The sequence below is a fragment of the Sinohyriopsis cumingii genome, chromosome 15 (assembly GCF_028554795.1).
Source record: "Sinohyriopsis cumingii isolate HCF-2022 chromosome 15, ASM2855479v2, whole genome shotgun sequence".
Classification (NCBI taxonomy): Eukaryota; Metazoa; Mollusca; class Bivalvia; order Unionida; family Unionidae; genus Sinohyriopsis; species Sinohyriopsis cumingii.
This window is the reverse complement of record NC_142975.1, coordinates 130,523,592-130,547,538: the sequence shown is the minus strand read 5'-3', so window position 1 is coordinate 130,547,538 and position 23,947 is coordinate 130,523,592. Positions and strand designations below refer to the sequence as shown.

The 23,947-nt window shown below is 34.0% G+C and overlaps 2 protein-coding genes across 5 annotated transcripts in view; both read right to left on the bottom strand.

Moving 5' to 3' along the window:
- LOC149782779 (uncharacterized) overlaps positions 1 to 436 on the bottom strand; it is a 63,025-nt gene extending 62,589 nt beyond the window's left edge. The window contains exon 1 of the mRNA XM_089934279.1: positions 312 to 436. The gene's annotated coding sequence lies outside the window, so the exon portion shown is untranslated. The remainder of the gene's footprint in view (positions 1 to 311) is intronic.
- An 11,375-nt stretch (positions 437 to 11,811) lies between these two features.
- LOC149782778 (uncharacterized) lies at positions 11,812 to 20,845 on the bottom strand. 4 transcript variants are annotated; one of them, XM_089934277.1, is made up of 3 exons: positions 20,690 to 20,823; positions 18,163 to 18,415; positions 11,812 to 16,814 (listed from the first exon to the last, which is right to left on the bottom strand). In XM_089934277.1, the coding sequence occupies exon 3, from the start codon at positions 16,794 to 16,796 to the stop codon at positions 14,946 to 14,948; it is 1,851 nt and encodes a 616-aa protein (XP_089790403.1). In that variant the 5' UTR covers positions 16,797 to 16,814; positions 18,163 to 18,415; positions 20,690 to 20,823; the 3' UTR covers positions 11,812 to 14,945. The 4 variants fall into 4 exon arrangements, with proteins under 4 accessions (XP_089790403.1, XP_089790400.1, XP_089790402.1 ...); XM_089934274.1 differs by having other exon boundaries at positions 11,813 to 16,814; positions 18,159 to 18,415; XM_089934276.1 differs by lacking the exon at positions 18,163 to 18,415 and having other exon boundaries at positions 11,813 to 16,814; positions 20,690 to 20,845.
- Between the last annotated feature and the right edge of the window lie 3,102 nt (positions 20,846 to 23,947).

Here is a 23,947-nt window from a genome sequence, read left to right as displayed (position 1 = left end):
AACAGACTTGTTTAAAAAGCAACACTTATCGAGGCAGTATAAGTACAAAACTGTACATTCACTGATCCGTTACGGATCATTGCCATCTCACCTCTGTCTGCGTGGGTTCGAGTCTCGGATTCGGCCACTGTGGGTGTATGAGAAAACTTGCCAGTAGCTTCTCGTGGATCGGTGGTTCTTTCCGGGCTTTTCCCGGGTTCTTCCTCCATCATTAATACTGGCCGCCATGTATAGCCTATCGTGTGCTGAAAAAATGGCGTTAAACCACACAACAACAACACCAGATGAAGGGACGATACATATGCATTTACCTTATATGATCTGTGGTTGGATTTGGACCTGCTATTAACTGTTTACTTCCTTCTCATGTGTGTCTATATTTCGGGTTGCCTATGATAGCAGTCGTCATCTTATCTACTCCATGCCTGGTTTACACTGTTTTCTAGCTATCACAAACAGAATTAACCTAGTTTGCTCTAGTTTCTTGCCTGCATAACAATGAGGAAGTTCTTTTAGCAAAGATTAACCTCATATAATAAATGATCGTGGAACAGTGCCAATGAAATGGAGACATGAATTGTGTTTAAAAATATGACACTTTTAAGGGCCATTTTGATCGTCAGTCTAATCATCGTGGACTGCCTGCCGTACCGGTCAACATTTATAGCTATGAGATAATGTATGCCAAGTGCAATCTCATAGCATATAGAAGATCTCAGTGTTTTTAGAAGGATACTTAATGTTCTGGACTCACCAACGTATGTGCCGATGGAGGAATCTATAACACAGCTGATCATTTCACTTCTGTCATATATTGACATAGTGTTATATAGTTTTAATCCACAGCATAGATGTGTAAGGTGTACTCAGGTGTAAATTAATCAGGCACGCATTTAAGTGAATATGAGTATAATTTACTATAGCTTTTTCCAAAAAATAATTGTTTTTCTAGGTTCAATTATGATTTTTGAAATAATACGATAGTCTGAACAAACGTCAACGAAAAATCATAAATTTGCTTGCAGAAGTTGCGTGCATTATATCAGACATCTGAAAATACAAATGATAAATAAACAGACAAGGTATGTAATATATGTACAGAATGAGAAATACAATATATGGCCGATAGTAAGAAGAATAAAAGTATAGAAGAATGAATACGAAACAAATATTAATACAAATATCCGATGACATGCATACATATATGCATCCTTTTAGTTCATTATTCTGTAGGGTAAAATGTATAATCATTACACACTACGAATTATCTGAAGCGATACCTTTAGATCAGTGCAAAGTATACATTTCTAAGTTCTTAGAAGTAATAACGCAAAATATTGATAACTATGTATATAAATAGCATATTTCTAGCAGAAAATATGTAACTACTTCAGTAATGAGATGGTACTTCCTAGTTTTCTATAGGGTCGACATAAATCTTAACTCACCCTTTAGACCTCCGGCCCCAAACAAATAAATTGGATAAAAGTCGCATGTTTCTGAATTAGCAGCCAGACGAAGCACACTTATAATTTCAAAATGATAGGATCCTACATACAAAATAAGAGTGTAGGGATTTGCAGGCAGATATGACATCTATGAATTATTTAGCAAACATTCTACTCAAACCTAAGTACCCAGAAAACGATGTACTACTGCCAAATAATTTTTCCACGACAAGATGGAAGGATTTAAATGTAATTTATTGTATATGAAAGTTCTGAATCATACTAATTTGGCTCGCCTGTTGAATTAAATACAAAAAATTGCTATTAAATATGACCTGTAAATTATTTTTAAGTGTCGAATACTTTGTTGGAATCAGACATATATGTTTAATGAAAGTCAATAGAACAAGTTCACTGAGAAAGCTGGTAGATGACCTTGATCAGTTTCTTAAGGTTTTGTTTTACAACATAGTGTTGGGAGAGTGTCGGACGAACAGACCTTTATCGTTAAGTATCGTTTAGGTTAGACCTTATTTCAAGTGATATGCGAAAACATTATCAAAAGGTGCCTAGTTTAGATGCCATATGCTTCTGGCAAGGATATGTGTATATATATATATATATATATATATATATATATATATATATATATATATATATATATATATATATATATATATAGTAATAATGAATAATCCCCTTCCTTCGTTGAATAAGAAAACTTTATTATGCTTGTCTAAATTTGAATACTAAACACGACCTTTGCTACTCTTGACCCGTTGGTAACTTCGTAAACAGTATTTATTCCAAAAGACTCTTTGTAGCTATTACTTTTTCGCAAAAATATTAGTAAAGATGCGTCAACCTGTTCCGCATATTAACCTCACAGCATTTATATTCTGACAGTTACATTACCCTCAAATTTATGTGGTTTAGTAAAGCAACTAATGGAGGCAATCGTTTTATCCTGACATGTGTTCAATGGTGATGCTCCATTGGGAAGATCTTGGTCTTTTAAAAGAGTGCAGCTTTTTAAAATGGCCATGGCATTTTAAAGATTTTATCTGTTTTGGTTTCATCATGGTTTTTGTATATTTATGGTATCTTAACTCACTTAACCCAGCACTCTAGAATTGAATTGCCGTTAAATTTTAAAAACATACATACATACATGCCCGCGTGCGTGCATAAATATATAATATTCTCAACCATTGGTCCTTACGTAATAACTAATTATGTGATCATAGATAATATGAAACATAACAAACAGTCTTGTCTATGACCCAATAACGTTGTGTACTTAAAGTTGCTCACATAATGCCGGTCTGTATTTACGTTTGCTTTGTTTCTATTTAAGTGTATTGTGCTTTTCGTACTTATGTGTAGCTATAGGTAGATTGCTACTATTTTCATAACGACTTTAGTAAAGACTGCTTTGTGTGCCGTAGACTTTATATGCCTAATGAACTTCAGGTGCTCTCAGCAACACGCGACATATTCTGAGGAGACACTTATCTCACATTACCACATATAACATCGAACATATATACAGATTCTCATTTTCATTTCATGTTTGACTATATTATCATTTACAGATTTCTTCTTTTAGCTCAAAATCTTGACTTTCGCCAGAGATGGCCTTTGTGCACACTGCGTGATCAACCTATATTTTCAGGTATAAATTACTATACTCAGCTATGAAGTTGGTATCGTTAAAGAACGGAAACTTGAGGACAAGATAACACGTCAACTGGATGATGGCTACTGAGATAATGAGACACGGTGTCGCGTCATGGAGCATGCAACATTTACAAACATTCCTATTCTAAATTTCTGTTCATGTGAAGCTTCGTATAGGGTAACGAAACTAAGTTCACCTCTTTGTGTATGAATAGTTCTTAAAATAAATGACAACAATTGCAGAAAAACAATTATTTAAACAATTCTGTCTGGAAACGTATTCCTGATTTTAAAAATACAGTCAGATGTCAACCATCTTAAATCATCTTAGCATACTTTATTGGGGTGTCGGTAAAACAAATATGATCTGAGGTTGAAATCGGAACAAGAAAATTCATGTAGTGGGTTTAAAATGGATATGTTCTATTCGTGGTGTGTCTTCTGCGTGCAAAAAGAAGAAATTCAATTAAAAGAGTTGTATTCGGGGTATGTACTAGGTTATTGGATCACTAATGACTATATGGAGATTTAACTTGGACTACTCAGATTTGATATATTGTTGAACAAATTAAAACCCTGTTATCTACTATACAACACCCAGTAAGCTACAATGTAGCACTCACACTATGTTATCAACATGCCATTTGGAGTAACCCGCATCCAGTTACCTACAATTCACGACCGATGAACAACTAACCAACACCCATATTAAACCATCAACATATCGTTTGGAATAGCTAGTACCTAGTTATCTAGTATCCAAATTACAGTGATCAATAATCCAACACGAAGGCATCTACTATTCAACACCAAGTTATCTACTATTTGGAGCAACAGTAAAGTAATTTGTCTTCGCTAAGGTGTATTCTACAGCACATGAAAGTGAATTTTGTCCGTAAATTTGTATGCTACTGCAACATTTACATTGGTTTCTTCTACTAAGATTAGTGAAACTGGAACATACAAAGTCAGTCTTACCACGAAAATGTATCAAAGTGTAACATTAAAAATGTAATGGAGAATATGTCTTTTATAGCTGGATTTGTATAAAGATTAGTGAGAAATGACTTATACTGTTCCGGTTGGATAGTTGATAGATGGGTGTTGGATATTAGATGACTCAGTATTGGATGGTACATCACTACGTTATGGATAGTTCTTTTATGTTATTGTTATGTCTATTTATAAAAATTATGTACTTTTTAGCTGTCACATTAGTTCAACGTTGTTATTCTTGGTCAATGCCAAGTGTTATTGGCCGTAGTTAAGTAGAAATATTCCTTAAATGGTGAACACGCGGTTAACTACTTCGGAAAAAGAAATCTAAAAATGGCGGCGGAAATATGGAACGCTTACAACGCCATAAATGGGATCGGATTATCATTCCAGGGTGAAAATAGCGGTAACCCTTTCTACTTCACGCCAGTCCAAGTGAATTAGTAGATCTAACTATCATCCAGAGAAAAAATACCAGTTATCCAGTCAGTTCAAAAAACTAATATACATCAAAAGATTTAAATTTCAGGGAGAAAAAAGATAATTATACAAATTTTGAAGATGGACGGCTAGTGATCTCTAATTGCTGATATTAGCACAAAAGAGAGAGAGAGAGAGAGAGAGAGAGAGAGAGAGAGAGTAATGCTTAAGTCAAAAACGCTTCTTTTGTTGTATAATCCTGAATTAGGAATATTGTGAAACACAAGGGATTCAGGAATGACTCCACATGTTACTTCGAAGTATTATACAAAACAGATTGACCACAAGAATCATGACGCCAATACGACAGCAAACTTGAGAAAAAAACATTTCCATAACTTTAGAGGAATTCTCATTCATCTTTTCAGTAGGGTGTCGTCAAGTTTCACAGACGTATTGCGATATTTATTTTCCTAATACCATTAGTACGTTACGTTTCTTTTCCAACAGGACATTCCAACCATTTTATCCATTTTAATAAGATTAGTTGTGTTCGGTGCTTAATGAGAGTCCAGTAAACTATATGGTAAATATTTTGTTGACTAAGCATTACAAAATATTGACCCTCGTTCATGTGGCGTCGAATTCCCTAGCAGGATACATTATCCTGCATCACATCAGCTCGTACCCCATATTCTTCAATACAGTTAACAATCTAGACGTTCTAAGTGGAAGCGTTGCTTATATATAAAACCTTGAAAAACATAGCAAACTGCTCTATACTACCCTCATCCTACAGAACCAATTAAAGACATGATGTAATATTTCTGAGTAGCCAATCGGATACACATACTTGACTCGATCAAGACCGACCTGAATATGTACCATGTCAGTGTCTACTGACAGTGGAGCACATGCTTGTTGAGTGAGTCGATTTCCTCCCTGTGAAAAAGAAGTATTGTGATGTGAAGTGCTTGAAGAAACTGTTCCAGGATGTATAACATTAGGAAATCATGAAAGTTTTAAGGCAGTGCGGTAGATGAAACACAAAGCAATCATCGACACATTATACATAATTTTTTAACATCATTACGTCTTATAGTTGATCATGTTTTACTTCATTTTTCTGATTAGAAAGGATTGCATTTCTAAAATTATTGTTCAATTTATTTTACATTTTCCGAATTTTAACATTGATTGGGTCTATGTCACCACGTCTGTACCAAGGTGACGTAATGTACTCAATACTTACCTAAATATCAACATGGTGGATGTACAAAAGAACATAATTTACTCCTCTTTATTTACTAGTCTTTCACATATTAAACAATAACATTTTGCTTTGCTTAATCTGTATTAACTTTGCTATGTCACGGATAATATTTTAGATATTAGCGGGAAATCAAAGTTAGACCACTCAGACATACTATATCTAGACTAAACTTTTTCATTGAACATTATGCTAGTTCGACAATTCAAGTAACATATGACTTAACACCAGCTTTTCTAAAGTTGTATACATACATGCATACATACATACATACATACATACACACACACACACATACATACATACATATATATATATATATATATATATATATATATATATATATACTGACTTAACACCAGCTTTTCTAAAGTTGTATACATACATACATACATACATACCTACACACACACACACACACACACACACACACACACACACACATATATATATATATATATATATATATATATATATATATATATATGTATAGTATGTACGCTGTATCAATGATATACCACGAGATGTATACAGTTTTCATTAAAAGGAAACGAGGCTTGCCCGAGTTTCCTTTTAATGAAAAATGTATACAACGAGTGGTATATCATTGATACAGCGTACATACTATACATATATTTTGTTTATACCACATCAAAGTTTTCATTTTATATGGGAGATAAAACTGACGGCCACAAACAGCGCACTTTATGGGAGTGAACTCTTCACAACCCCTCGCATGTATGTACGCTCAAAAAAGAAGTTCTGTAGTTATTCATAATTTCCTGTACACTTCATTCATATTAATTTATATATGTTTCGTTTAGCAATATTAATGAAATGAAAGCACAAGGCTGATAGTTAACATTCAAAATATTTTTAACAATGTGCATGCAAACATTGAATTTGCAGCGTTCGTTGTCATGAACAGTAACAGGGCGGCCATTTGCATCGATAGCAACCGTACGATTCGAGCCAGAAACGTCAAAATAATGAAGGAACAATAGGTAATTAAATAATTTAACCTTAACCACATTTCATTGATATGGTTTATGTCCATATTTCGCTATTTCTACTGACTGTCAGTGTCACTTTCAATAAATCTCCTACGTTTCCGCTGTGTGGGCCCTGTTTGAGAATTCGCCTGTTGAAAGTTGACCCAGTTAGGGATCTCGTTCATGTTTTCCGTTAGGTTCATAACAAACATATTTTGTACGGTGATGTTTGATCCGTAGAATGGGTTGCTTTATAATTGTATTCTGCTGAATATTACACGTTTGGGAACTTGATATACTGCAGTCTGCAGCTGTGCAGTTGGCAATTTTTTTGTTGTGAGGGTGGGGGTTAACATCATCATTACTTGGGTGGCCGGTGTTGCTCAGGTAATTGGAGTACGTCTGTTGTTGTTGTTCACTAACATTTGAGTAGCTGTTTATAGACTGCACGTTTTTGTGGCCAGAAATTTGCATGATATCAGTTGGGGGAATGTTTTTGTCTCTTAACTTCTGAATTAAGTACTTGCGGCTACTTGTGTTTGTTAATTTCTTTCTTTCTGTAATATTTGCCTTCTCTTTCATTTTTTTCATGATGCATCCAAGTTTGTTAATTCCAACGACTTGTTTCCTAAACCATTTTGGGTTTGTCGCTGAGATTGGCATAGTGTTGGGCGCAATATAGAAAGGATCTTCACGTTGACAAAAGTCTGCTGGTCTTAGCTCAGCATACCGTTTGTAGATAGCAAGCGGATCTCTCTCTTTGTTGTTTTTGTTTTCATACATCTTAGGATTAATATCCCTGATGTCCTTGACATTGTCTTCTGTTCTTGTTTTTGTCTGCCTTTCATTGAGTTCAAGATATGCGAGGCCATTCACATCTCTCTTTAGTGTAACATCCCCCCATTTCAAATTGTAATGTTCAGTCACTCCCCACAAACCAAAATGTACAGAGTTGTTAAACCACAATGTGTTAACAATGGCTTCAGGTTTTTCCATCCCCAATAGTTTTTTCCTATACAAGGCATTTATTTCTTCATCTGTGATTGGTTGACTCCGATTGGTTTATTTCCTTTTCCTTTAGATTTTAAATCGTTTTGCTTAGCCCAAAGAGCTTCCCTTGTTAATGCAAAATTTGTGTCTGTTCCTCTCATGATTGTACTTGCATATTTCTTGATTTTAAGGTGGCGATCAATGGAGCTGATAATGCTTCTTAAGCTGTTCGGTTCAAACTCAGATCATCTTTTCTGCTAACACTGAGTATAAAACAAGCCAGGTGCTGATCCAATTCATTTGGGTTTATCTTGTCTAACTTTCTGAATTCATTTTTTGACTGCAAGAATTCTGTCACTAGCCTTACATCAAAAAGTGTCTTTTTTAAAGTGTTTGCATTCTACTTACTTTCTATAAATTTTAGTATTATCATCAGGGTCATGGTGTACAAATCTGTCTTCCCTAACACAATGATCTTTTTCATTTACAAATGTCTCAGCCATATTTCTATCAAACTCTCCAATTAACTCACAGTTCAGTAGATTAAATGTTGCTTCTTGATCTTGCTCCTTATCTGATGTCATTGTTTTCTTTTTTCCACAGAGTTGCAGTGTTTGATTTTTGCCAGAGGGAGAGACTTGAAACAGCAGTGTTGACAGAGATGACAGCAGACGACACAGGGTGGAGCTCAATAATATTTATTTCCTGAATTGAGTATTCTTGTTTTTTTTTGTATAAAAATGTTAGTTTCTATAAATTATTTTACAAGAAAATCATTATTTTGTTATTTTTTCATTTTTAAATGTAATATTATAAGAAATTCATATCCATGTCTAGAGAGTATAATAGCTATAAAAACATCTTCATTATGCGTATTCATACGCCATGGGCAAATCACAATTTGATATACCAATACTATTGGTATATCAAGTTGCTTTATACCAACACTTCAAAGGCCATGTTATTTTTAATGGATCTGGTATATATATATATATATATCGTTTGCACCTTATTCTTTCAATGCGTGCAATTCACGCTTTCTGTGCAAGTTTCCAAGATGAGCTGAATTGAAATTGTTGAAATTAAGTAGATACATGAATCAATTTGAATAAAACTGGGTGAATAATGAAGCAGCCAAGAGGAAATGTATGCCTTATGACAAGAATCTAATTCAAATAATGCCATTTTTGTACAAGAAAAATATACATTTTGAAAGAGTAGAGTCACGAAGAACTTGATAAGGAATGGGTACCCTATATAACAGTTAGTTACATAATCGTTCGCTCGCAAGCACGGAGGAACGTGAAAGCCAACTGAATATTTGCATATACTTTAATTGTTCTAGTGTAAATTGTACTTGCGATTGGAGAGAGAGAGAGAAAGAGAGAGAGCACGAGATACGTCCTAATTTTAAATAAGTTCAGTTCATTTCACTAAATGTTAGAAGTCGAACGCAGTCTCAATATCAGTGTTTTGATTAGGTCAATATTTGTTTAAAACGTGAGGTCAGTTTATAAATGCAATCGTTAATGTACACACGAAGCTGTAGTAATCATGCAGTTATCATTTGTGTTCCTAGTTACACGTAGCATAAAGCTTTGTTTTAAAGAGACAAAAGGCAAAAGTAATTAGTTGCTAGTCTTTTATCTGTCTCCCACTCTTTCCCTTCTCCCCAATGATTACATGAATCGGTAAACGTCTAAAGAATTTGAGTGATTATGTTTCCTTCATTATTGCATTGAACTAATTAAAATAAAGCCAAATTTAGTTAGCAAATAAAAAATAGTTAGAGACAATATATGATGTAGCATGTATATTCCACTTGTCTTCACATTTGTTAAAGGTAAATAGGATGATCTAAGCACATTCGGGGAATGCAAAATCGACGAATTGCAATACCCCTCCCCGGGCAAAGGTAGTGATATTGTTATCAATGAACTGTTGGTACTGCCCATGACGAATTGGAAATGACATCAAAACTGGGGACACTGATAACCGAATGTCACATGTACTTCCTGTTTAGAAGTCGATTCCATATTAACACACTAAAATTTATGTAAAAGGTAACCTGGATGGTGTACATAAAGCAAATGGTGTAAGCATTGTGTTCAATTATTATTATTCTTATTATTATTATTATTCGGTATGCACTATTTATTCGATCATGACAGACATCAGTAGGATACATACTTGGTTTGCACTTCTCACTTGCATTGTGTGCACATGTCTTGGTTAGACGTTACACAAATTAGCAGTGCTAATAAGATAAGATGTAATGAAATGTGTACTACTTTAGTGAGCTGTTTATTACTTTAGTAAATTCTACTGAGCTTCAGTGCAATAAAATTACATATATATATTACTTTAAGAAGATGGAGGTTTATTTTTATTTAAGTAAAAGAAAAGACATGCATTTTCTGAACCGTCGTGACCGTTGAGATAGTGTAGCTATGGAGACATTATAATAGTAACAATTATATATATAAATTTATATTTCCTAATTCTTATGATTAAGCCAATCTTTATCAGCATTGACATATTTTTGACCCTAACGTCTGTATAGAGAAAACCACGTGAGCCGCTCATAAGCTTGACCTACTTAAGTTTCAAACATGTGTTTTCACTAGGCACCTAAAGTATTTGGTGTTAATTTCAGTAACATGTTTTTTCACTAGGCACCTAAAGTATCCGGTGTTAATTTCAGTAACATGTGTTTTCACTAGGCACCTAAAGTATCCGGTGTTAATTTCAGTAACATGTTTTTTCACTAGGCACCTAAAGTATCCGGTGTTAATTTCAGTAACATGTTTTTTCACTAGGCACCTAAAGTATCCGGTGTTAATTTCAGTAACATGTTTTTTTCACTAGGCACCTAAAGTATCCGGTGTTAATTTCAGTAACATGTTTTCCAAGAGCTGCTCCTTCTTATTAAGTTCCTAAAAGGAAGATAACATAGTTTCATACTTACACACATTTACAGAAGAAAATTTGTTTGTCCCTACAAACAAAGAATGAAACGATGATCACAGAAATATTGCATAAACAAACTTAATTTGTCAGTTGATACAAGTACTTATACCATTATGAATAACTCTCATGAAATATTGATTGAGACTACCCAAAACACACACACACACACACGCACACACACACACACAGATATATATATATATATATATATATATATATATATATATATATATATATATATATATATATATATATATATATATATATATATATAGAGAGAGAGAGAGAGAGAGAGAGAGAGAGAGAGAGAGAGAGAAACAGAGAGAGAGTGAGAGAGAGAGAATTTTAGTGACAAGTTGGTCAACAAGTTATTGTTATTTGCTGGGTGTGTTTTTTGCATGTTGTAGTTGGTTTATTTGACATTTTCATTAAACTAATATCAATTTCAATACAAAAATACAAAAAATTCCAAAATGGAGAGAGCAGATGCTTCTGTGCTTTTTCAGAGGCAATAACTATTAAAAGAGTGTTGTGAATACTGCTCAACCCACGAAGCACATTAATATAGGGGTAGTATCCCACTTCGAATGCCCTCACAAAGAAATTGTACCCTGTCTTATTTGCTGGAAAATGGACAACACTGACCGTTATTAAGGATATGACTTGTAATAATACACTCAGGGCATTCTTTAAGCGCTTCCAGTACATGTTGGAGAAACAACTGCTAGTCCGTGACAATTAATGCTTTACTCACACTTTCCCTAATATACAGCATACTAAAATAGATAGAACACATTGCTTGAAAAGTAAATAAAAACAATAATGGCAAAAAAGATAAATTACACGAGCATGAAATATAATTCTTGTATTTTAAGAATATGAAGCAGATACAATGAAATTTAAATTACAGAAAGGTCATTGGACACTCTGTTCTAATAGCCCTCCACATCACACACAAAGTAACTGGGGTCAACTGCCATATCATCTATAACATATATATATATATATAAAGCAAACAAATATTTATTATTGATGGTGACAATGCTTTGCTTCCTTTCTGAAAGCAGCATTGTTGGTAATACTAAAAATTTAGAAACAGTAAAAGCAAAACAATGCAAAGGAAACAAATTAAAATAATATTACAACAAACATAATAACAGCACCATCACTGCTACAACAAAAACAACAACAACAACAACTACTACTACCTGTACTACTAATATCAATACTAATTGAATAACTGGATCAATTCATATGATTTTTTCATATTGGTGTCTGGTGGTCGCCTCCAAATTGTAATTAAAGTATTAGCCCTGTAGAAATCGTTTTTTTCACAATGGAATAATGCTTCATATGTAACGTAGATTTAATGACTGGGACTGTTGCAGCTGAATCAGAAAGCGCCCAAATAAGTACTACGGAAATAAATGGCTCTCAATATTTTGAGGTCACTATTATCAATGCTAAAAAAGCCCCATATTTGAAAACAGTGGACCTCATCAATTACAATCTGTCACTCTCTTCTGTATTTTTTCATGTCGAGACAAACTTGCTTAAGGATGTCCGACTAAGTGTATATATCATATATTTATGAACGTTTCTTCATCACTGAAACTATTCAGTTTTGGAAGGAAGAACAGTCCACATATAATATGATTTTGAATACCGCAGTAACTTCTCACGCATAATGCAATGTACGAGATCATTTACAATAATGCAAGCATCTTGCCAACAACATGCCAAATAATTACTTCAAGGGTTTAGTTAGAACTATCTTAGGATTTGATTGTACAGCTTGGGACCCTTCTCCCAATATTTAGATGTTGAAATTGAAAAAATCCATTCGCGAGCAGCCAGGTTTGTTACTTCCAGTTATGACTATACTTCAGGAAGTTAGATCTCAAGCTCAAGGCGTTTCCCTGAAAACTATTAAATAAACGTAAACTCTAGAAGAAATTAGTATTTTTCTACAAAGGTCAATTAACAAAGGAAATATACTGCGCCAAATTTAATCCAACCGAAAAGAATAAGAAGAAAAATCAGTATGATATACTTATAAGATGACATACACACAAACTGGTAGTTTCAAATTAAGCTTTTCCCAAAACAGCCAACGAATGGAATTCGTTACCTCAATGCTAATCAAAACGTCCAAGTCATCCGAATATCAGATTGAAACGTTTCATAATTAATACGGACACATTTTGCTCTGAAGTTAGTTTTTGTTGTAAAGCTTTACGCTGTACGGTTCGGACATTGTCATTATGAATTCGCACCGAACTAAGCAACATCAAGATCCAACACGTTATGAGGAAGAATCTCAAATATCAGCAACTGGCAATAGCCGGTCGGCAAAATAATTTTTACATCGTGTGATATTGCCGCTTTGATACAGTCGAACTGATTTGGTTTTAATTCAGAAATAGTTTGCTATTCCTTGCAATCTTGGGAAGAGTAAGAGTTGTCTTGTTGGAATTTTTAAATTGTTTATCGAATGCTAGACTTCCGTACATTGTTATTTTCTGGCATGTTTGAAACGCACGTGGAAATATTTTAAAAAATAGAAAGACGATCAATCAGAGTGGTCCACAGCTGCTTTCTAACCTGTAACTAGAATATCTTGAAATATGTGTCAGGGACAGGGATACAGTACATTTTGCTAGCAGAAAACTGCTTCGATCAAAATTAAAACACAATCGATTTCGACCATCTGGCCTACTTTTAAGATTAGGAGTGATCGAAAAGTTGCGAATGAAACAAGCGTTCGATGCATTATTTTGTAAATAGCGAACATGGTCGGAATGGTACTTTTTGGTACATTCGGAACATCATTGCCTATTTCCGAAGCGAGTCAAATAACCTCGACTGTCTAAAAGGGACTCATACGTACTTGTGATGATACTGCCAGGATTGGTAAGTTTATAGCAGAAATTACAATAGGAACAACATCCTCAGTCTTTTCCGTTAAGAAATCTCTGATGTATTTCTTCGCCACTGAGAACTATGATTCTGCGCAAATTTCGTTCTCATGTGTACAATATGGCGTACAAATTCATCATCGCAACCTGGCGGAAATGGCCGAGTAGTGTTCCGATCACCATGAAATAACCTCAGATGTAGTTGTAACCATAACTATGGATTAGATGTATTTGGTGATTAAACTCTGGATGAGTGTACCACATATCTTACAACAGCAAAGGATTAAAATGTTCCTATTGTAATTTTATCACCTTTCTGCCAACGTATTGTTCCATGTGAAAGAAAACATCTCAAAATATAGTTCTAATTTGTGACAAATTACATTATCGATTTCCTTCAAAAGGCTGAGGATGTTACGCTTTAAGTTTTCCATACAGACGGTTCCTAATCGACTTTCTCAGTCTTTGTGTGTGTGACTGTTTCTTTGTTGGAGAGTGTTATTGAAATTGAGATATATACCTTTGCCTGATTCCATTATCAGAACTATGAATAAGGAAACAGGAGTTTTTGCTCTTTAGAGTTTGAGGACATTACGGGTAAGTTCATTGTCACAAATTTAATTTTACAGGGGTCATATGTTATATGGTCTGTAGAAAATTCAGAAACCCTAATTCGTTGTGAAATGAAGTGATGTAGAGAGTGTGGAAGTCAGAAAGGCATGACAGTTTCTTAGGTCTCATTCAGGTAATTTTTATTACATCTGACCAATTAAACTTCGTTTTAAATTTGCAGTTGTTTTCATTTTACAAAATGCTGAACGTTTTATTATTATATGTGTCCCAAATTATGTATGTTATGAGTTTGCCAGCTTTACATATTTCAGCATCAAAATTGTTTATGGCGGTCATTTAGCATAACACTTAACGAAATTCTATATGAATATTTTAACTGACAGTCAATATACCGGGGATTTAAGCTGAATATCATATGTTAATATTCTGGACACGTTTTGAAGGAAAGTAAATTAAATATCTGCAAAAGACATGGTTGGGTACTTCATTTTTGTGTGAAAATTAATGTGTAAATGATAAAGTAATATTCATATATAATATTAAGATATAGAGGATATATAGTATAACAGGTATTGTGCATTTGTACTTTAGAGTAACACCTTTCAGTCGCATTAAGTAATTTATTTGGGTAATAGACGATTCGTCTCAAAAAACAAGTTAGTTGACATTTAGCAAGTTTTTCATTTCGTCAAGTAGCTATTTCACGAAACCATTCATTTTTATCCTTCTTTCGAATCTGTGTAGTTTCTGGTCCATTGTTTTCTTTTGCTGTTTCCACCATATATATTGTCATATTTTGATCTACGAACATTCCACATGGATTTTCGTATCCTGTATCGTACAACGCAGACAAGTTTCCACTCTTCTCGATCTGAAGGATTTTCCTCATGTCCCTACAAAGAACAAATATGTACTTTCTACACGCTATTTCTCCTGGACAGCCCTGACTGATACTAAGGTCCCAAAGTCGTTTCCCGTCTATCGTCATGCAGAGAACCTTTCTCTGGCCTCCATCTGTCACATAAAACTTGGTGTCACTTTCGTCGTCAAATGATATCGCCTTTGGTTTAGAAAATAATGTCCTGCAAAGCCAACCAGCAACATTTGGGATTTCCTTTTTCTTATGGCCAAGACAATTCATAACAAGGATGGCGTTTTCTTCACAAACAACAAAGTAGCCACTGCCAAAAGAAATTGCATAGAATGGATCTCCAGACAATTTTTCTTTTACGGAAAATTCTTTATTTGTCACTTCCAGAGGTGTCATGCCTTCATAATTGACTACCACGACAAAATTCCACATCATAAGACATAGTCCAAGTGGTGATTTAATAGCCTTAGTGTGGAAAAGATATTCACCATCTGCACCAAAACAATAAATGCTTCCATTAGTCTCATCTGAGACAAGTATTCGATTGTCTGGCATTACCAAAATATTACAAGACTTAGAGCTCGTTGGCAAAGTGAAATTCTCTGTGTGGCCCTGGTTTTCAACGGTATTATCGTATTCATTATCCGTTGTTAATTCTTTAATATCTCCGATACCGTTGAAAGTTGTTAGAAACTGACCAACAGAAGGATCTTTTTCAAAGACCACTATCACTTTCAATTTGTCTTTTATATACCCAAGAGATTTCTTGCATTCTTCAAGCATCCTCCGACCATCAAAAGCAGCTGCGACAGAGCTGGCTGTAGATTTTGAGTTATTAATTTTTCTTACAAGGCTATTAATATCGCTGCGTTTTCTTTCCAGAATCTTTACGTTTTCAGAATGCTCCCCTTCTATCCTCGATTCTATTTCTGACAACCTCTTGCAAAGCTGATTCTCGTTTGATTTGATGCTTTGTCTAAGTTCATTGTTTACAATATCTGATTTACATCTCTCAATAGAACATTTGGTTTCCTGATACTCAAACTTTTTGTCAGAAAGTATAGTTTCTATTTCATCCAGGATTTTCTTACTTTTATCCAAGTAGTCGTTGCATTCCACTCTGTATACGTCTTCAAGATCGCTAATACATCCCTGGCTCTTGCACATAGAATGATGCTTGTCTCTACATAATATACAAATTACTTCTCCGTGATCATTGCAGACATATTCCAATTTTCTACCCGGATGTTTTTGACATTTTTCATCCAGTGTTTCATTGCTCCTGTGTTCAGTCTCTAATTTCTTTTTATCGGTTGCAAAGCTTTCACTGGTCATGTTTACTAATTGAATAGTGTCTTCAAGTTCTCTTAATTTAACTTTTGAGTCATGATAGTTTTTGAGACAAAAAGTGGTGGCAGTCGAACTATCTGTGATATCGTCGGATTTAAAAGGTTCTCTTGTTTTATCAAGCTGCATACATTCTTTAGCATCGTCCATTTTTGTTTCCATTAAGGAAGAAGTGCAGTTTTCGACACCATTTGCGTCTATAGTGCCATACTGTTTTTTCCTATGTACTTGAGATTCTTGTACAACATTCTCGTCAGTCGCGTTTACGCCACGATGAAGGGTTGCTTCTTCCATTGCACAATTAGGGGTTGCCTCTTCCATTGCGTAACGGGGATATCACTGAAGGAAGAGTAAAGGCAGTAAAATGGCATACACAGAACGTTTTGCAAATAAAACACTTTATTTATTTGTAGGTTATATTTGTAGTTTGTTAAGAATATTAGTATTCCAAAACCTTCTACTCCCTTCACTCCCCCATTCAAACAGTATCACATATTATTCTTTTAATATTTCGCTCTAGACTCAACTTCAGTTTTGTTTACATAATAAGTTTATTTAACGACATTCATTGGTTGTTTGATGTGATTTAGTATTCGTCCAGTCAAAGGCAGAGTTCTTCATCACACACACACACACATCACCATTACAGAAAATATGACTTGGCTTTATAACTTACTTTTATTTAGCGTATGGCAAGTAACGAATTTTACGTTGTAACATAGCGGTATAACTTTCATTTATTACATACGATTATGCGGTCCAAAAGTCCATAATATGATGGAAAGCTCACTATACGTAATATATTTACTCCGGATAAGTGAGTTCAAGGACATTGCATGGCAAGTTACTTAATCTCGGTACAAAGAATGACTGTGCCAACTTACATCATTGTACATTGTACTTGTTGGGAGGTAATACTGATGATTCGTCACTATATTTTCCTTAACTTAAGTTGTTCAAATCAAAGTCGAATTCACGGGTACTGACCAATCAAAAGAACTGTTATGTATTTATGGGCTGATAACTAAATATTAGCATATAATGTGATATAACGCTTGTCTTGAAATCGATTTTAATATTGATGCAATGAGCTTTTGATGGAAAATCGAATGGAATTATAAAGATGAGCTGTTAAAAATACATAAAAAGATCCACTTTTCTTTCAATTCCGTTGTACGAAGCATCATCATGTTCCTATCGTTTTACATTTTGGGTACGCAATGATAAGATATTGCGCAAAGTCCGAGGGAATATATATGGTCAAAGTCTATGTTTCTATGTTCTTTCGGTTATTTTTACTAAACAAAGAAATGTGAGGTATGTTGTACTTTACAGTCAAGAGATCGCTACTAAGGCTATATCCAACTTAAAACAATTAAAGCAGTTACTTGAATTAATTGTCTAAGCAATAATGAGGAATTGTTTAATACATAATTGTGCAATCATTTTTAAGGATGATAATTGATCTTGACATAAAGGGATATGGCTAATAAAATGGCGTCAATCAAACTAATTAGCAGTAGAGGACTCTTGCCTTATTAATTGACCTTTAAATAAAAGAACACAGCACTCCGTTCACATACACGCGACTATATGATTGTAGTATTCTTTTCAAGGCCCATAGTTAAAAGCTGTCTAAAATGTAAAAGCTGATAGAATCAAACGAAACAAAGGTACACATACATACATACGAACACCACTTCGGTGGCCTAGTAGTTAGAGCGTCTACTTCGGATGCGGGTCATGTCAAAGACTTATACAAATAGTACTAACAGCTGCCACGCTAGGCGCTCAGCATTAAGAGGGTAGTGTTAGGACTGGTCAGCCTGGTGTGAGGATAATGTGACTGGGTGGGAAATGATGCTACATGTTTGTGGCATGATGCCCCAGTCCTAGACATCGCTATAAACTGCCACACTGCAGACATTGAAGCGGTATGACTGGAAAATTTTTAAAGCTACGTTAATAATCCACATTTCACCCCACACATACATATGTTCGTACGTTCACACATACACTGTTAAGACTCAAGGGTCTTAAACTGGGTAACAAGAAAGAAAGTTAACCAACAAGTTTTGTATAATTGAAAATATAATTTATTTTCTTAAATTACAAAGTGAATGATATAAAATAACTGAGAGTATGATGAATGAATACCTAAAATCATAAAAGTTATATCAACTTTCATGTTGTAAGGATTCTGAATAAGTTCCGAAGGTGTTACAAATTATGTATCTATTGTATTGCTGTATCAACAATATGGATAAATCATTATGTTGTAAATCCAAATGGCTTTTAATTAATTCACAGTAATTGTAATTCAGCTATAATTCCACATGTCCTTGGATATTTCATAATAAGCTACCCTTACAAAAACTACTATTATGAAAATACTACACATAATGTTGATATACATAACAGTTCATGCATGCATACAGATGTAGTCCTTGTCAAGGTTTCCTTAATCATAAACTAGTAAGTACCATGTAATTGGGTTCATGTGTCGACACAACTGAAATGAAGAAATACCACGAGCCTTTGATGATACAGAAGAGGCTAAGATTCGTGAATATAGCAATGTGTGCCTTCGCAAATCGTATATAAATCGGGAATACAAAAACTTACCTATACAGGTATATAAAGTATTGTGCTGACCATGCATGCATTTAATTTAAATAATGCATCTTTCGTATCTACACCAACACCATCTCTTTTTTGATGACTAAGAGACTGAAAACCTGTATGTGAGACACAGTAATATTGGGAGTTCGTTTGTAACGGTGACTTGATATCCATAATGTGATTGTCCAGCCAACGGTATCATGATAAGGCCTACGGTACACCAATATGATAAAACTGAGTAGTTCGCAGGTTAGGCAAGGTATCGCAATTGGTTGAGATAGGCAAATTTAAATAAATGCAGTTTGAATTTAAGGTTTGATCCTTACCTTTATTTGCAATGCATACAGCGGAACACAATGCTTGTCTACCAACATGTCATTACCTTGTAGCTATAGTTTTACTTTTGACTCCTGGTGTAAACAAACCTAATGTTGAATAGAAATGTTGAATCCAAGCATAAAGAAAGATAATTATAACATGATATAGGGTAGTAATCCATCCCATATTACGACCAAGAACTGCACTTTCACGGCTATGGTTCCTTGACAATAGAGAAAATGCATTGCAGCGGACACTAAGAAGTTCTAAAAAAATAAGTTTGCCTTTTCTATGATGCGTTATAATATAATTTCTACGCATAAAAAAAAAAACAAGCACGATAAAAGCAGCGGTGTATCTGCAGACGAAACAGAACACCAGAGACAAAGAAACTAAAACGAGGCAAACTCCGAAATAAGTCATGGACCATGAGGTTCAGCACTATAAAATTGTACTCTTGAGTACCAACATTTGCCTACAGTGTGGTGTAGCGTACGAACAGTATTTTACCTACAATTTTGAATTTCTTTTTTGAAGAACTGGCTACTGTTAAGGTAAGATATGATAAAAAACACAGTTTGTAAAGCAAAATTCATCAAAATGTATAATCCAAGAAATCTATATTTTATTTTGTAAACAATGTGGATTTCCAAATACACATTTATATATCATAATATCGCCAAGAGATAGTTGCTTTATATATATATATATATATATATATATATATATATATATATATATATATATATATATATATATCACTTTGCACAAAATTTAAATTTAATAAACATGGGAACCGATACCATGGTTAATTTAGAAATTTCGTTGCGGACGCGTTGTATGTAATAATATGATGTAATATGTTCCAGCTGCTCATTTAAGTTATTATCCTTGTTCTGTCATTGTATCAAGGGCATATACTTTGTTTAAACTTTCCTAGTGATATTAACGTTGACATCGTCACATAACATGGAAGAGGAGCTTCAAAATTGAAATCAAAACACATGGGAACTACATATTATCCAATTACATTGAATAGACAGTTTATGTCATGTAAAGATTTAGTCAGATCGTATTTCGTCCTATAAGTCTTATTCTCATCTGAATCGTACATCAACTTACTAGATAATTATGTATGAGCTTCAAACACAGAAAAAATCGTAATAAATGAAAGAGAGAAAAAATACTAGACGGAGAGGTTTAGAAACTTTAGATAGTTTTTGGAAGTGTGAATGTCAGCTGAAGAGTAGAATGAACGGAAAGGTTATAGTTACCTTCATTGGCGTCTTGCTGTGCGGCTGGTTGCAAATATGCTATGACTGTTATATTCATATCTGCCAACAGGCTGCACTTTGGGCTGCATATGACCAAAGTTATCACATTAAAAAGGCCGAACTGATGTATATTTGTTTCTGGATTACATTACTTTGCTGCTATTGTTTCGATACAACAGTTTGCGGTACATATTACACACACTCGTGTAATACATCTAAAACACAACGAACATTTGTTCCGTGTATTATAATGAGTACAAGTATTTAGAGCTATTTGTGTAGGCGCAGAATCGTCAAGTTTAATGATTTCCCATTGGTGATAAAATTTACAACCGCCGTAAAGTTTCGCCCGTTTAGTACAAAAACGGTAAAAATAACATTGTATTATTGGTTTGTTAGACGTATGTGTATTTTTATTTCATCAAGTGTGTCATCAGTATATATAAATCTACCTGGTTTTCCTGACATATTAAGACAGGTGTTGTACTAAACAATCGAATATTTGGCCTTATCGTCAGGACAAGAGGGGTGTATATATAATGTGACACAAAGAACAACACTCAATTCATGCGTCCGATTTATTATCGATGTGGAATTAATCGTCCAGTTGTTTTCTTCTTATTAGCAAAATGTGATTGCAGCCGGCTACATATAATTTTCTGTTTAGATCACAACCTTACCAAAAAAAGGATATTGATTTGTAATTTGTATATTCTTCGTGCATTATCACACATACACAACCTCCTGTAAAGTTGATGGTTTGAACAAATTGTTATGCCCTACACAATAGCTTCATTATTAGCTATAGACATGTCATAAATATGTTATTAGTTGCAATAAATTGCTTCTCATTATCAGTAAAAGAATTATAAGCAATGTAACATATAATTATCATGATAATTAAATAATATCCTGTTAGTTCTCTTGTTTGTTGGTTCTTATCTATGATTGCTGGCGTGTAATGTACGATACATACACACAATGTTATATGGTATTCTGCTGAATGTCAACTACAAAGAAACAAAACATTTTGCTAAACGATCTTTGCATTGTCTATGAAACAGTTAAAATTACATCTGTAAAATTACGATTGTTAAAATGAAATTCAAGAAATAGGCACGTAATTCCTCGCTATAGCATATCATCAATTAAGAATATAATAATTTTGAAAATCAGCTATTGTTTAGAAAATAAAATGCCAGAGTCAAAAGGTGGATGATGTTGCTAGTTCTATTGACGATGGCAATGATGCCAAATAAATACTGGATATTGGTCCAGTCATATAAAAATAAATACGATAAGGTTACCGGAACATTATTTGAAGCGCACATTACGGAGAAAAAAAAAATACAGACAAAATATCACAACTGAACAAGCTCATTGTCAGGTCAGAAATATTGATCAGTTGTACATTCCACCTAACGTTGATAACTTATCGTCGAGTTGCGTTAGTAGCAACAATTAACACCACGAATTAGATAAAAGAGACTCTTTTTGACTTTATGGAGTACAATATATTGAAAAGATGCTAATTAATAATTTTTCATTGCAAATAGAACGATAGGTTTGCCCTGTAAACTTTATCAAAAGTTGAAAGGTCTAAAAGAAATCCGATAGCAAAAGAATTTAGAACAATCTTACCTTTAATAGTAATTTATGAGTAAATTCAATTTTCATTCAACAGGTATGCAGTCCAAGAATAGCAATAGTCAATAAAGACAAAGGATTACCATTGCGTAGAAGAGGGACGGTATACAATTCTTAGTTAATCTTTTCTGTCTTGTTTTAAGACAGACAAAATAAAATATCTACGATAATATTGATTCCTCCTTAGTTTTCATTTCGTATCCTATGTCAATAATATTATTTTCGTATATTACGAAGGTAAGCTTATGTCTATCTTATCTATTTCTTGCTAATCTTCTTTCTTTATAAAAACTATATGAATTTATGTAATTTAGTAAAGGATGATAGGCCAAGTTTCAAAGACATATATAAAGAAATAGCAAACTATTATTTTCTTGAAATTAATGTATATTCACAGATTAAGAATGCTTGAAGTACTACATATGTTTTAGCTACTATGGAGATCAAACAATGCATATATACAGATTTATCTTTTACTACAAGATACACAAGTGTGACATAAATCCTGTGATGTAAGGTCCTAATGAAGAACAGTGTACCCACACATAATTATTCCAAGCCTTAAACAGAAAAATTTCATATCGAGCCATGCCTGATTTCCTTTATTTTTCGATAGGCTTCAGCACAGGAATATTGTGATAATCTGCAGACGTTCATTCAACCGATCGTTTGCTTATTTATCTGACTGCCTATAACTTTATCTTCTAAAACTATGGCTGGAAATTAACCAAACGCTTGATATAGGTTGACCATATGGTGTCAGTATGTGAGAGGGTTGTGATATTTGAATTCCTGCCCTGAGGTTAAACAAGGGGTTTAACGATTACATATGATGTGGGTTTAACGGCATTTTTCAACATACTATAGGATATGCATGGCGGCTAGAATGACTGGTGGAAGAAGAACCCGGGAAAACCCCGGTAAGATCTTGTTGTTTCGTTTGATATTCATATTTAACCACGTTACATCAGCCAAAATTAAACAGTATCGTCTGTGGCTACTTAAAAGAGATTTCAGGTACTTTGCAATTTAATATGTTGCTAAAGGTTTTCATAATAGATTGACCAATTTAAAACTGATGACATAAATATGCAACAAATAAATATTTCTTTATCAGCTACAGTTTTAATGGTTCTTTATATTATACAAAGGGACCTTATGGTGCTTTTGTCTACTGTGCCTATTAGTCTTATAGCGGTTGTCTATAAACCTTTATTGTCAAGACGTCCCATGTCAGGCTCAGGGTCGAATGCCTGTCTTCCAAATGTGAATTTTAGTCTCTATTTTATTTCCTTCACAACATGGTTGTTCCCACTCGATAAAAACTTGTATAGAAACTGAATTAGGTACGGAGTGTTTTGATTTTTGTCCTTTTGGGCGAAAATTGATCTGCATTATACTCATATTTGCCTCCTAAATTCCCTTCAAAGGCCCTATCATCACTAGAAACAAACAAGTCAGCAGGCCAATGTGGCATCCAACCAGAAACTCTTAAAACTGCCATTAAGCAAACAACATAAATTAAGTACCAGCTATTCATTAAAATGTGGACAAAAATCTCAACATAATGGAAGAAGGGATATATGATTACACTGGTAAAAGAAATTATCC

Excerpts from the sequence above, each read along its gene's own strand:
- LOC149782778 (XM_089934276.1), bottom strand. The coding sequence starts at position 16,796 with ATGGAAGAGGCAACCCCTAATTGTGCAATGGAAGAAGCAACCCTTCAT.